The sequence below is a fragment of the Diceros bicornis genome, chromosome 34 (assembly GCF_020826845.1).
Source record: "Diceros bicornis minor isolate mBicDic1 chromosome 34, mDicBic1.mat.cur, whole genome shotgun sequence".
In the NCBI taxonomy this organism is placed as follows: Eukaryota; Metazoa; Chordata; class Mammalia; order Perissodactyla; family Rhinocerotidae; genus Diceros; species Diceros bicornis.
In genome coordinates this window covers 25,576,221-25,590,229 of record NC_080773.1, presented here as the reverse complement: position 1 = coordinate 25,590,229, position 14,009 = coordinate 25,576,221, and the positions used below count along the sequence as shown (strand labels likewise).

The window sequence follows — 14,009 nt, the reverse complement described above, 5'->3', positions numbered from 1 at the left end:
TTGCTTCTGCTACAATCCCATTTTCACTCGGCAGCCAATGACTTTTTCAAAATGCAGCTCATGTTGCTCTGATGCTCAAAACCTCCCACGGCTCCCTATGGAACCTAGAATAAAAGCCAAACCCCACACCGAGGTTTACAAGGCCCTACAGGATCTGGTTCCCCACCACGTCCTCAACCTCACCTGTTCCCTCGGCTCCCGCTACAAACACGCCAAGCTCCTTCCTACCTCAGGGCCTTTGCACCTGATGCTCCCTCTGCCGGGATCTTTCTTTACAGGGCTGACTTCTCTCTCAAATGTCACTTCCCCAGAGAGGCGATTCTCGATCCCTCCAGCCAAAGAAGCAGGTTATTCCGTATTGCTTCGCTTCGGATAACGTATCACAGCCTGAAAGCACTGCTTTATCGTTAGCACTTATTACTCGTCTACTGTCTGTCTTCCCCTGCGGCAGGGGCCTTCTCTGTCTTGTCCGGGCTGTAGCCCCTGCTTCTAGAACAGCGGCTGCCACAGAGCACTCACTATTTGGTGAATCGAGGATGACACCACGCCCCCCCATGTGCACCATTCAGTCCCCCAATGCCTCCGGGATCCCGTCGCCCCAAAGATCCTCCGAGGGGCGTCCCCCCTCGCCCCCGGGGCCGGGCGCCCAGCGCACGCGCCCGGGAGACCGCTGGCCCCTGCCCCTCTTCCGCGCGCCCCCGAGCCACGGGATCCCGCCGCCGCCACGCCCCAGGCGACCCTCACAACCCTCGCTCCGGCCGAGTGCCCGGCTCCTGAAGCCCCCTCCCCTGCCAGGCCACGTCCCCTGCCATTCCCTTTCTCCCTCTACTCACCTGCTTCAAACACCGTTTCCCGCCACAGCCGACGCCGCCGTGACCTCTGACTCCGGCGCGCGCAGGCCCAGAGCCACCGCGCGCCAGCCGGGCCACGCCCCTCCAGCCCAAGTAGGGCGAGGCCACGCCCCCAATATTTCCCTGGGCCACGCCCCCCACCTCGGGATAGGGCCTCCTCCCCTCGCGACAAATTCTCGCCAAACAACGCCCCCTTCTGACGTGTGCGGCCCAGGGCCACGCCCCCTTGCGGCTGCGTCGCGGCCTCAAGCTGTCTGGCGCCCAGCGGCCCGGGCTCCACCCCCTACCCTCGGGCGCTGCGCGCGCATCCTCCGCTCCCCCGCCCGCCTCCTGCCCGAGGCCAGGACCCGGGCGCTGTCCATCCTTCCGCCTGCGGCCTGACGTCTGGCCTCCCCGCAGAGGGAGGCCGATACGTGCCCAAGGCCCGGCCTGCTCGTTTCTCCTGTCTCACAGCCTCAGTTTCCCCATCTGTCGACTAGACTCTGCGCAGGGCGGGCACCCCTGTGGGGCGCCAGGCACGCTGCTTGGAATGGGGCGATTGCTTCACTTCCGCCCTAAAAAACCTGCCTTTCAGGGGCCGGCCCGGTGGCGCAAGCGGTTGAGTGCGCGCGCTCCGCTGCGGCGGCCCGGGGTTCGCTGGTTCGGATCCCGGGCGCGCACCGACGCACTGCTTGGTAAGCCATGCTGTGGTGGCGTCCCATATAAAGTGGAGGAAGATAGGCACAGATGTTAGCCCAGGGCCGTCTTCCTCAGCAAAAAAAAAAAAGAGAATTGGCGGATGTTAGCTCAAGGCTGATCTCCTCACAAAAAAAAAAAAAAAAAAACCTGCCTTTCAGTACCCAGCCCATCCTTCCAAGCGACACCCCTTTCTCCTTCGACCAGGGACCAGGACTGACCATCCCGCTCACCTCGCAGCCCCCACTGGGCCTGGCACAGGGCAAGGAGGAACTGGGAGAACTCCACGGCCATCTGTACTCTCAACTCACCGTGGCTTCTCACCTTCCAGACCTGGCACGTGCCCTTCCCTCAACTTGGGGCCCAGCCCCCTGGTTCTCAGGGTTTAGGTCCAGCTAGAACACGGCCTCCCTGGTGAGGGTTGCCTGACTTCCTCCTCCGGCTCCCACACTGCCCCGTGCTGCCCCCACAAAAGCCCCTACATGACATTCTAGCTGTCCCTGTGCATCCCCCCACTGCCAGCCCTGACTGGTACCCACCTTTATCTTGTTGGCTGTTTCCAGTGCCTAAAATCGTGTTTGGTTCATAGCAAATGCTCCCTCCACTTGTTGGATGGATGACATGTGCATCCCCAGAACGGCCAGCACAGCGCCCGCCCAGCCCACAAGTGGCTTCAGCAAGTGTTTGTTGACTGACCAAAAGCTCCACCCCCTCATTCACTTGAATCCTCCTGGACCTTCAGGAGCGGGCTCCACCTCACCTCTTCCCGGGAGGTGACCCCGAGGCCGTCAGGGCCTCTCCTGGGCCCTCACAGTGCCCGGTCACACCACCCAGGGCCGATACAGCCTGTATCTGATCCCCAGCAGCCCAGCACCGGGGAGGCCTCTGGTCCCGTGTGCTGAATCAGGTCCAGGGGCCACGTCGATGAAGACCCTGGCAGCCCATTCTCTTTCCATCTCAGACTCACTCTGCCTCAGGGCAGCTTTCTATTCATATTTTATTTTCCTGTTTTTGTGGGTTTTTTAGTTTTTATTAAATAAAAGGAGGGAGAGGGGGGCCTGCGGTCTCAGGCTGTGGGGGAGAGCCACGGGCCCTCCCCTCCCTCTGGTCAAGGTGCTTTGCGCTTGAGGTGGGCTTGAGGTGGAAGCTGGGTGCGGAGTGCTTGGAGAGGTCAGAGGTCGGGCCCTGTGACCCATGCCCCCCTCCCAGGAAGACTCAGTGGCCGAGGGGAACCTCCTGGACCTCGACGGGGCTCATCCTGAGGGCTGAGGGCTGGCGGGGCCGGGGTGTGGGCTCTAAGCCACGAGGCGGGCCCCCAGGTCCGACCCTGGCCCCGTCCGGCCCCAGGAGGAGGAAGGGGCGCCAGTGTCCGTTGGTTGGAGGGTGCGGGGCCGGGGGGCGGGCTGGCCGGGCCCCTCACTCGTGGACGTCCCAGATCTCGGAGAGCAGCGGCGGCAGCTTCTTGTCCTGGAGCCGCAGGGCGAAGACCTGCTCCGAGTGCACGGAGCTCAGCGTGCGCAGGCTCACCAGCTTCATCAGCATGCGGGGGAAGCGCAGCTGGTCCTGCGGCGGGCGGCAGGGAGGTGGGCACCGGCCGGGCCTCGGCCCTGTGAGCCTCCGCGCAGCCCACCGGGGGCCCTCCCTCCCCAGGCCGAGCCAGGAGAGCCAGTGCGGGGAGGGCTGGGCAGAGCATGGGGACCCCCCAGCTCGGAGTGCGGCCAGGGGGGCTCAGCAGAGGCAGCAAGACGCCGGCCCCAGGCTGACCCCAGGGGACCTGGACCCCTGGCCCGCCCCGGGCGGCGCCTGCTCTGCCAGGGGGTGCTGGGCTCCGGCAGGCCCGCCGGCGCCTGCTCTGCCAGGAGGGGCTGGGCTCCGGCAGGCCCGTACCTGTGGCCTCTTGATGCGCGTGTAGGAGAGCAGGGCCTCCACGTAGGGCTGCTGCAGCGCCTCCACGCGGCTCGTCTCCTGCACGTTGGGCCGGTCGGCCGAGAAGATGTTGATGGCGATGAGCAGGGCGTACTCGGCGTCGTCCAGGCCCAGCCGCTGCATGGCCCGGGAGAACTCGAAGATGGGGTTGATGAACTCCACCTGCAGGCCTGCGGGGCCGGGAGCCCGGTCTGATCAACTCCCCCGGCCCGACGCCGGCCCCCACCCCTGGTCCCTGCCGTGCCCGCCGTCAGCGGGGTGAGAAAACCAACACCAATTATAGCGTTCTTCTGTTCCCCACTGCCTGGCACACAGCTGCTGCACCACAAACCTTCCCTGAATGAGGGAACGAGCAATGGGGGCGAACATTTATTCAGTGTTAGAACCACACCATCACCACCTTTCCTTCTTTCCTGGCTTCCCGGGACTTCTCCTCAGGAAAAGGAAAGATTTTTAAACCTGGGCGTATCGTGTCACCCCCTGCGGTGGCTTCCAAGAGTGACTCATTCCTTCATCAGACTTTATTGGGCACCTACTGTGTGCCAGGTCCTGGGATAGAGCCGTTTACTAGACAAAGCCCCCCTCCAGTGGAGCTTACGTTTGGGGATGGAGGAGACAGATAAGGGACAGATACAGAAGTAAACCCTCCAGCCTGTGAGACAGTGACGAGTTCTACGGATCAAGGTAACGCAGGGAAGAGTAATGGGGGCCGCTGGGAATCACGTGCACACTCAGCCACGGTGGTCACTGTAGGGTGACCTTTAAGCAATGACTTGAAGGAGGGGAGGGAGTGCGGTACGAGGATGCGTGAGTGTTCCGGGTAGGGGACTGCCATCTGTTTTGCGGGGGAAGGGGCGGCTTCCTGGGCCACATGATTTTTGGTGTCAAAAGTGGGAAGATCCTGGGCAGACCGGGACGAGCTGGTCACCCTCGTTCTGAGCAGAGGGTGCAGCAAGAACAGAAGCTCTGAGGCGGGAACACAGGTGGTGGGTTCAATTAAGAGGGAAGAGGCCTGTGGGGCCGGAGGAGGGTGAGCGAGGGGAGAGGGCAGGAGATGAGGGCGGAGAGGGACCAGTGCCCAGACCCTGCCGGGCCTGTGGGCCTCGGTGAGGGCTGTGGCTTTCCTCCCAGTGAGACGGGAGCCATGGAGGGTTCTGAGCCAAGAAGGGATGGGAGCTGACTCAGGTGTTATCAGGGTCCTTCTGACTGCCACGTGAACAGACACACTGGGCAGGGGTGGAGGTGGGGAGCCCCATGAGGGACCCCTGCCATGTTCCAGGGAGAGACAATTGAGGCCTGGACTGTGGCAACCACCTCTCCAGCCCCAAATCTCTGTACTCCAGCTGTCTGGGCCTCCCTATAGTTCCTTCAAACCGTCCAGCTCTTCCCCACCTCAGGGCCTTTGCACACGCTGACCCCCCGCTACCAGAACACTCTCCCCCCACAATGTTCCCCTGCCAAGTTCATACTCAAATGGTTACTGGGACTGTTTGGGCGTTGGAAGGGCCAGGAATCGGAGAAAGGGAAGATGATGGGGCTACGAGCAGGGGTCGGGAGTAGAGAGAGGTGTCCCAGGGAGAGATGCCGGGAAAGAGCAGGACTTACTGGGAAAGCCCAGAGGCCAAGGGAGTGGGGGCTTTGCACATGCAGTTCCCCTGTGGGGAATAGTACTCCCCACCTCCCTTTCCCTAGGTGATGTCTCTCACCCCTCAGGCCTCGGCTCAACTTCACTTCCTCCAGAAGCCCACCGCCTAGGGCACATCCCCAGTCTAGCCAGTGCTCTTGGAGGGCAGGGACCAGGACTGCCCTGTACAGTTGGGTAGGTTGCGCACTTCACAACCAAGTGAGATCCAGCCTCCCTCGGCTGAGACCAGCTTTGGGAGGAGGCAGTGTCTTTTTCTCATTCCCACCCAGATGCTCTGTATGATAGCAGAAGCCTGTCTCATCCTGCACTGCGTTCCACCGTACAGACTTGGCACTCAATACATGTGCTCTTATCTTGCGTCAGGGTTGGCTCAACCCTCAGCCGGTTTTGGAGATAAAGAAACGGAGGCTCAGGCCTCAAGGATGAGCCGGCCCGAGGTCTCCCAGCCAGCAGGGGCCCCACCCCGGCCCCCGGGCCCCCAGCCGCCGGCCCCGGGGCCCTACCTGCGCGGTGGAAATCATCCTTGCTATAGGTGAAGTCCTTCAGGAAGGTGATGCAACCTGTCTCATGGTTGTAGCGTCTGGCCGTCTCCAGCAGCATGATCTGGGGACAGCAGTGGGGGCAGGGGGCTCGAGGCGTCCCTGTGAGCCTCCAGCCACCAGGCCCTCCTCTCCTGGCCTGAACGGGGGCCCGATCTCTCCAGCATCGTGCCTCGCCCCTCTGCCCCCCGTACTCTCGGCCACACCAGCCTGTGTCCTGTTGGACACTGCAGGCTCCCTCCCTCCTGCAGGTTCGGCACCCACAGCACCCTCCACTCAGGATGCTCTCCTGATGCACGAGGCACGGGGACAGAGTCTGTGTCTGGTTCATTCACTCCCATATGCCCAGCACTTGGAATGGAGCCTGGCATACACCAGGCACTCAATACTTGTTACCATCGTTTGGTTCAAATGTCAACTCGCTGAATAGACTTTTTGGCACATTCTCTAAAGTGCGCCCCTCCAGCCCAATCCTCAATTATTCTCAGCCTCAGCCGGTTTCCTTTCTCTCCTTGGCTCCCGGGAAGCTCTGATTACCTTGTTTAATATTTCGACATTCCCCTGGAGAGTGTCATCCCCACAAGGGTGAGGACTGGAGGAGTCTTGCTCATCACTATGTGCCTGGCATCTGGCCCGGGGCTTATCTCTGGGGTTCTTTGTGGACAGGAGGGAAGGGCCTTGCTGGGGATGGCGGGCCGGCTGTTACCTCAATGGTAGATGCCTTCAGGAGGGCGATCTGGTCCTCGCGGCCCAGCTGCAGGAAGCCGGGCACCTGCTTGGCGAAATCCACAATCTCTTGGACCGAGATGATGGCCAGCTCCGTGAAGTGGGCGAAACGCTGCTGGCGGGCGTCACGGGACTGGGGGTCCGCACCCAGGGGCCAGGGCTGGGGACGCGAGGGGCCAGGGTTACTCAGAAGACTCCTCCTACGAGCCCAAGGCCATGGGGGCACCTTGAGGAAGCCTGCACCCTAGGAGACCTTCCTGCCCTCTGGAGCCCCATGCCCCACCATGGCCTGGGCTGCAGCCCTGCCAGCTTGACCCCGCCGGGCCCACCACCCCTGGAGGCTGCGGAAGGGCCGGTACCGTGACTTTGGGCTGGTCGGAGAAGGAGCGTTTGTTGCACTGCAGCTGGGCCGCCACCAACTGCTGGATCATCAGTTCCTGAGCGGCTGTTAGCTGGACACCCTCGCCTTCCCCGGAGCCCTGGGCGCCCCCATCAGACCCTCCAGGGGAGGCCCCAGGCCCAGAGGCTGAGCTGCCGCTGACCCCCGGCCCTTTGGGTGACGGCTGCTGCTGCTGCTGCTGCTTCCGAATCTTCTTCTTGCGGATCTGCTCCTCGGAGAGGACGCCTGCAGGGCAGACGCAGGCCTCAGCGGGGGCCCCGGGGCTGGGCAGGGGCCCGGCTGGCGGGGCTCCCTCCCGGGCACTCACACTGCTCCCGCATGCCTGCCTCCTTGCATTTGCGCAGCCGGCACTGCTGGCACTTGCGCCGCATGAAGGCGTCCATCTGGCAGGTCCCGCCACCCCGGCAGGCGTAGCGCCCAGCGGCGCCTCGGACCACGCTGCGCCGGAAGAAGCCCTTGCAGCCTTCACAGCTGAGCACGTTGTAGTGGAAGCCGGAGGCCGTGTCGCCGCACACGAGGCACAGCTCGTGGCCCAGCATCTTCGGGGCCGGGCCCTTCTTCCGCTTGCGCTCCGGCTCCTCGGCTGGGTCGGGGGCGACTGTGGTGGGCGGACAGAGGCCATGAGGGACGGAGCCACAGAGAGAAACAGCAGCCAGAGGGGCAGGCCCACGAGAGATCGTGGGAGGGAGGGAACCGGGGAGACGGCGATTCAGAGCAAAGGTGTATACATCAGCGGACCCCAAAGAACGAAGCGAAACAAGAGGTGTCAAAGAGGAAGGGAAAAAAAGAAATCAACAAGTTGGGGCCTCCCATCCCCACTTCCGATCTTTCTGCCTTCCTAGAGCCCTTCCCGAGCCCCCATCCCAACTCTCAGCCCCGTCCCTGGGCCCCGTCTCACCCACACTGCAGGCCGACCCGGCCCCATCAGCGCCTGGGACATCAGGGTCCCGACCCCCAGGCCACGGCTCAGGACCCTCGTCCTTTACAGCGGGTGAAGAGGAGGGGGCGCTGGGCTGAGGGGGGCCATGTCCTGGGAGAAGGAGGCACAGTGAGTTTCTCCTGACAAGTGTGGGATTGGGGGGTGCTGGGTGGGGAAGGGGGTCACTCACCAGGCAAGGGCGAGTCCTGGGAACTCGTGGTGGGGGTGGACATGGTGGGGTCACGGAGCAGCCTGCAGAATACAGGGGGACTCAGAGCCTTGTGGGGCCAGGGAGGGTCAGGTGAGGCCAGCCACAGGTTCTGATGGGGGCACCTCTCTTTCTTCCGTCTCTCCCAGACTCCTCCCCTACCACCCTACAGACGCCAACCCCGGCCCCTGCCAGCCTACAAACCCTTCCCTCCAATTCTAACAGCGCCGGCCCCCTTCTGCTTGGGCTCAAGCCCCGCCCCCTCTAGGCTCCGCCCCTTCTGGCCCCGCCCACTCCAGATCCCACCCACCTGCTCTTTCCAACTACTGCCCCTTCTGCTTCAATCGTGCTGCACCCTCACTTCCTCCTTCCCAGTTTCACCCCATCTCTTACTCAGACTCCGCCCACCTCTGTCGAGGAAGCACCCCCTCTCCCATTCTGACCCCACCTCCTCCTATTACGCTCCGCCCCATCTTTTCTAGGCCCCGCCCCATCCCTTCCCGGGTCCACCCTCACTCCTCCCATAAGGCGCCGCCCCATCATTCTGCACTCCCCCCATCCGTACCTCTCCCTCCAGGCCCCGCCCCACCTCCTCCCATCAAGCTCCGCCCCCACACCTCGCTCCAGGTCACGCCCCTCTCCGAGCACCAGTGGAGGGCGGGGCTCATGGCTGCGCGCGAGGGTCTCGTGGGCGTCCTCTCGCGGGGTCTCCTACTCCCGTTGCCCTGGAAACAGCCGGAGGCGGCGCGAGCTACGGAGGGGAGGGGGCGACGGGAGAGAAGGGGGCTGAGCGGAGCAGCGCGGGGAACGCCGGGAAGCCCCGGGCCCGGGCTCCTCCCGCGTCGCCCCACACCCAAGCGTACCTGCCTCCGTCCCCTTGCTCTGCCTCTCGTCCTCCTTCTCTGTGTCCCCTGGCACGCCGCCGCTGCTCGAGTCCCCTCAAAAGTAACTTCGCCACTTCTTCCGGCAACCCCACCGTGCGTCACTTCCGGAAAAGGGCGGGGAGTCAGAATGGACGGACTTCCGGTCCGCGTAGGACTAGCTAAATCGGCTGCCCCGCACGGAAGTCGTATACCCACTGGGGACTGGGAGAAGAGTTCCGGATCCGTCAATCAAACCCTGGGCGAGAGTGGGCGTGGCCAGTCCCAAACCTTCCCGCCGCGCGCTGTGTGGCTTTAACTCATCCTGTGCCTTTCTGGGCTCGCAGCCAAGGATTTACGCGGCATGCTTGTCCCCTAGCTCTAGCTCCTTTTCGCAGATGGCTGATTTAAATCGTTTGTCTTTTTTTGGTTGTTAGAAGTTTTTTGATTTTGGAGGTGCTCTGCTTGTTGGTTTTAAATACGTTAATTTACAAACCTCGACCCAGAAAAAAATATATTTAAAAAATAACTTCATGATAGGAAGAATAAAAAAAGAAAAAAAAAAAGCGTAGCTTCCCCTGCCAGAAAGATAAAAATAATAGCTTTTAAAGAAAACTCAGAATACTTGATCAGGTAGAAGACGGACATTTTTCCAAAGTCTTTCCCCCGTGGTAATCAGATCTATATCGAGCATACACGCATTTTTTTCCAAAAGAGGAATGTGTGATCTATGGTCTTTTGTAGCTTGTTTTGTCGGTTCCGGCACGGCCTTGGAAGCTGTGGAATTTTCCAAGGATGTTACCAGTAAAACGAGTGGTTTCCATGGGCGTCTGGGGCTGGCTGAACTGGTGTGTCTGCCACTTCCTCGCCGTGTAATGTTGAGCCAAGCTATTTACCCTCCCTGCACCTCGGTTTCTTATCTGACATTGGGAACAAGAGTTTATTGCATTGTTATTATGATTAAATGAGCTAAAAAGCATGGACAGGACTCAAATAGCGAGCCCAGGGTGTGGGAGCTAGGTTTATTTTTGTGGATGTTAAAGTTGTTTTTAACTTTTCACTATTAGAAGAGTGCAGTAGGCTGAAGATGAATTACAACAGTTTGGGGCAAATCACATCACTCCTAGTCTCGGTTGACCTACCTGTAAAATGAGGGAAATTATTTGTTTTTCTTTTGAAGGGTGTGAGGATTCAGGAAAGGCGGTGCGTGGTATATCTAAAACTCCGATCAGTGCAATTTTGTTATTTGAAACTAACCGCGGACCAGTGTTCTCGTTTGTAATGGATCCAATATCCCCTGATTTTTTTTGTAACAGCTTTATTGAGATTTAAGTCACGTACTCAAACAATTCACCAATTTAAAGAGTACAATTCAATGGTTTTAGTATATTCACAGAATTGTTGCAACCATCACCACGATGAATTTTAGAACATTTTTGTCACCCCCCCCAAAGGAAACCCCATACCCACTAACAGTCACCCCCACTGCCCGCATCCCCCAAGCCCTAGGCAACCATTAATCTACTTTCTGTGTCTATGGATTTGTCTATTGTGGACATTTCCTATAAACGGAATCTTAGAATATACGTCCTTTCGTGTCTGGCTTCTTTCGCTTAGCATAATGCTTTTGAGGTTCATCTCCGTTGGAGCAAATATCAGTACTTCATTTCTCTTTATGGCTGAATATTATTCCATTGTATGGATACACCACATTTTATCATTCATTAGTTGATGGAGATTTGGGTTGTTTCTATTGGTTATAGTCCTGCTATGAACATTCCTGTGCAAATTTTTGTGTAGACATATGTTTCCAATCCTCTTGGGTATATACCTAGGAGTGAGATTTCTGAGTTATATAATAACTCCATGTTTAACCCTTTGAGGAACTGCCAGACTCTATGCACCATTTTACTTTCCCACCAGCAGTGTGCGAAGATGTGAATTTCTTGACATCAGGACCAACACTTGTTATTATGTCTTTTTTATTACAGCCATCCTAGTGGGTATGAAGTCATGTTTCACTGTGGTTTTAATTTGCACTTCCCTGACGGCTAATTCTGTTTCTTTTTATCACAAATAATTTGTAATGTGGAACTCTGCCTTTACTCTTCTGAAGTGAAATGCAGAGATAATATAGCTCAACTGTGACCACAACAACAACAAAATATCATTCTATTTCAACAAATGCAATGCAAAAGATGAATGAATGTAAGCTAAAGTGATACGCACTTCAACATAAGTACACAGGAGAAACGACATGGCAGCCAGATCTTACTTCCAAATACAGAATTGCTGTTTGTGTCTAGCTGTCTGACAGACAAGTGCTGTATCAACTCAGATGCCTCAGGCAGCATTGCTGTGGGTGATGCGATTTTTCCAAAACTGTGGCCAAGTCTTAATAAAATCATCAATAAGACCAACTATAATCTTTCCTTGGTATATACATGAGATGCACCCCAAGAAAATTCAGGGTATATTAAAGTCACGCCAGAAATTACATTGGCAAGTATATGTGAAAGAGAGTAGGCTGAAAGTCAGATAATTAGGCAACAACTTTTTGATGGAATGTCTAGCAGGACATTTAAGCTTTCCATGTGCCTAACTCCCCAACCCCTGCCCAGTAAATGACAGCAGCTACCCCAGTTATTGTGGAAATAAAATAGCCTCTTGGCCCAAATAAAACTTCCAGAGGTAATGTGTGTGAGAGAGGGAGCCGTATGGACACTTGAGGGAAAGTGTGTTCCAGCCAGATAGAACAATCAATGCAAAGGCCCTGAGGTAGGAATTTTGGCATATTCAAAAAGCAGCAAGGAGACCAAGGTGGCTGGAGCTTAATGAGGTGAGGAGGAAGAGGTAATATCCTAGAGGGAGCACAGTCCCATCATGAGGCCTTGTGGGCCAGATGAGTCCAGTACTGGCTGAGAATTCACAAAAAACAGTCTCTTGACCTGGGCGACACAAGTGGACTACATTTCCCAGCTGCCCTTGCAGCTAAGTGTGACCACGTGACTGAGTTCTGGCCAATAGAATGCAAGCAAAAGTGATAGGTGCAGTGAGTGAAAGCCGAGGTCTCTGAGCTGACTCCAAGGTGTCTAGAGCCTGAAAATGCAGGTTCAAATCCCCGCGGAGTACACCTGGCCTGTACCACCTTCCCACCCATCCCCTCCGCCCCCTCATCTCAGTTTCCCGCCTCTGTAAAATGTGAATGATAATTCCTCTCTTAATCATCCAGGTTGCTGGATGAATAAATAAAATGGTGAGTTGAAAAATCTGGCAATCCTTTACCCAATCACAGCCCGCGGCCTCCCGTAGGATTGTGCTGAGCGAGGCTGGAGACCCTGAAAGGGGTCAGGCCTGAGCCTTACCTGGAAGGCCTCCTGGTTTGGTGGTGGAGGTCAACCTGGGCACAAACCACTATATGAAAAAATAGGGGGTGATCCTGGTCCCATTTGCTGTGTTAAGAAGACATCTCTTAGCTACTGTCAACTTAAAAAGCAAATTTACCTGTTATTTCATCTCAAAATGAGTTTATTGGGGAATAGCCAAAGGAATTGCAATTCAGGAGGTGCATGCTATGGCAAACTATAGGCAAATCCAGAAAACAAAGGAGGGGAGCTGCTTTTATAGAGAAAAAGGGGGAGTAGGGAGGGGCTGCTCTGAAGGAAAGTCCATTGGGGGAAAGTAACAGTTTGGGGCAGCTATGGCCTCTCATTGGCTGAGCTGCAGCATTTCTCATTGGCTGAGCTGTGGCATTTCTCATTGGCTGAGCTGAAGTGTTTCTCATTGGCTGAGCTGCAGCATTTCTCATTGGCTGAGCTGTGGCGTTTCTCATTGGCTGAGCTGCAGTGTTTCTCATTGGCTGGGCTGTTGCCAGGTGGGGAGAGAAATCTTCCTTCAGTAGTAGAGTAGTTTTATTTCCTGTCAGAGATGCAAGCTCTGTCTCTTGGTGTAATTGATGGTGTGTGATGGGCGTGAGAGCTCCCCCTACAGGCCTTCCCAACTCCTATTTAGTTAAGGTTTCTTTTGTTAATGTCCGCACTACCTCCGGCGGGAGGCAGTCAGGGGGAAGCATCTGCTCCTTTCACTGCGCAGTCTACATTCCAGGCAGTGGGAACCACAAGGGCAAAAGCAAGGAGCTTTGAAAGAGACTGATGTGTTCCAGGATTCAGCTCAAGAAACTGGGGAGGTAAAATTTTAAAATTAAATATTAAAAAAAAAAAGCTACCTTGGGGAAGGTGCTTAATAAATCCTTGTTGGATCACAGTAATTTAAGTCAAATTAAGAGACTAGTTCTTCCTGATGAGTGGATCAGGAAGATGTGGTGTATACATACAATGGAATACTACTCGGCCATGAAAAAAGACAAAATAGTCCCATTTGCAACAACATGGAAGGACCTGGAGGGTACTATGCTAAGCGAAATAAGCCAGAAAGAGAAAGACCAACACCACATGATTTCACTCATATGTGAAAGATAAACCAACACACAGACAGAGAGAACTGTTTGGTGGTTACCAGGGGCAAGGGGGGTGGGGGCGGGCACAAGGGGTGACGGGATGCATTTATATGGTGACTCTCAAACAATAATGCACAACAAAAATTTCACAATAAAGAAAAAAAGAGACTAGTTCTTCATAATTACAAGAAAGCGCATCAAATGTTATTACCAATGTGAAAACGTGGTGTGTCGAGTCAGCCATGTTTACAGTGTGTGTACTAATTTTTCAAGACATTCAGAAAATTTATGTTGAAATGTATGTGAAGAAACAAATGAAACTATTATCACAACTCGTGTAAAATAGACTGATCAGAAAATATTTTCTCCTCGTCCTGAATAGAGAATAATCACAAGGCTTTGCATTTTAGCTGTTAGGAGTATGGCTCATAGCCTGTTCAATAAATCGTGAACCAGGACTCAGAAAAGGAAACTCATGTGGGGAGTGGGGACAGAGCTGGTGTTGGCTTGGAAAATTGGCCCACAGCACCACCGTGTGGCCATTTACGAATTTGCAGGCAAGATCTGTCAGAAACCACTTATTAACAGAGTGGGCGTTGGGACTGGATGATGCGGAACCCGGGTGGGGAGATTCTGAGGGGTCAAGACTGAGTATTCCAGCCTCTGAGACAGAGGACGGGCAGATGTGGTGCGAGTTATTGTAGAGAAAGTGACTCTGCAGCTGCTGTGTCAGGGAAGTCCCCCAGAGCAACAGGTGCTCAAAGTGGGTTGTTAAAAGTATTTATTATTTGCTAGATGCCAGGC

General features: G+C 56.2%; 1 protein-coding gene across 3 annotated transcripts; it reads right to left on the bottom strand.

The window, feature by feature from the left end:
- Positions 1–2,508: 2,508 nt before the first annotated feature.
- NR1H2 (nuclear receptor subfamily 1 group H member 2) lies at positions 2,509–8,880 on the bottom strand. 3 transcript variants are annotated; one of them, XM_058529936.1, is made up of 10 exons: positions 8,753–8,880; positions 8,507–8,640; positions 7,872–7,933; positions 7,661–7,792; positions 7,070–7,360; positions 6,722–6,987; positions 6,343–6,522; positions 5,601–5,700; positions 3,414–3,622; positions 2,509–3,089 (listed from the first exon to the last, which is right to left on the bottom strand). In XM_058529936.1, the coding sequence occupies exons 3-10, from the start codon at positions 7,912–7,914 to the stop codon at positions 2,943–2,945; spliced, it is 1,368 nt and encodes a 455-aa protein (XP_058385919.1). In that variant the 5' UTR covers positions 7,915–7,933; positions 8,507–8,640; positions 8,753–8,880; the 3' UTR covers positions 2,509–2,942. The 3 variants fall into 3 exon arrangements, with proteins under 3 accessions (XP_058385919.1, XP_058385920.1, XP_058385921.1); XM_058529937.1 differs by having other exon boundaries at positions 2,509–3,014; XM_058529938.1 differs by lacking the exon at positions 7,661–7,792.
- Positions 8,881–14,009: the final 5,129 nt, after the last annotated feature.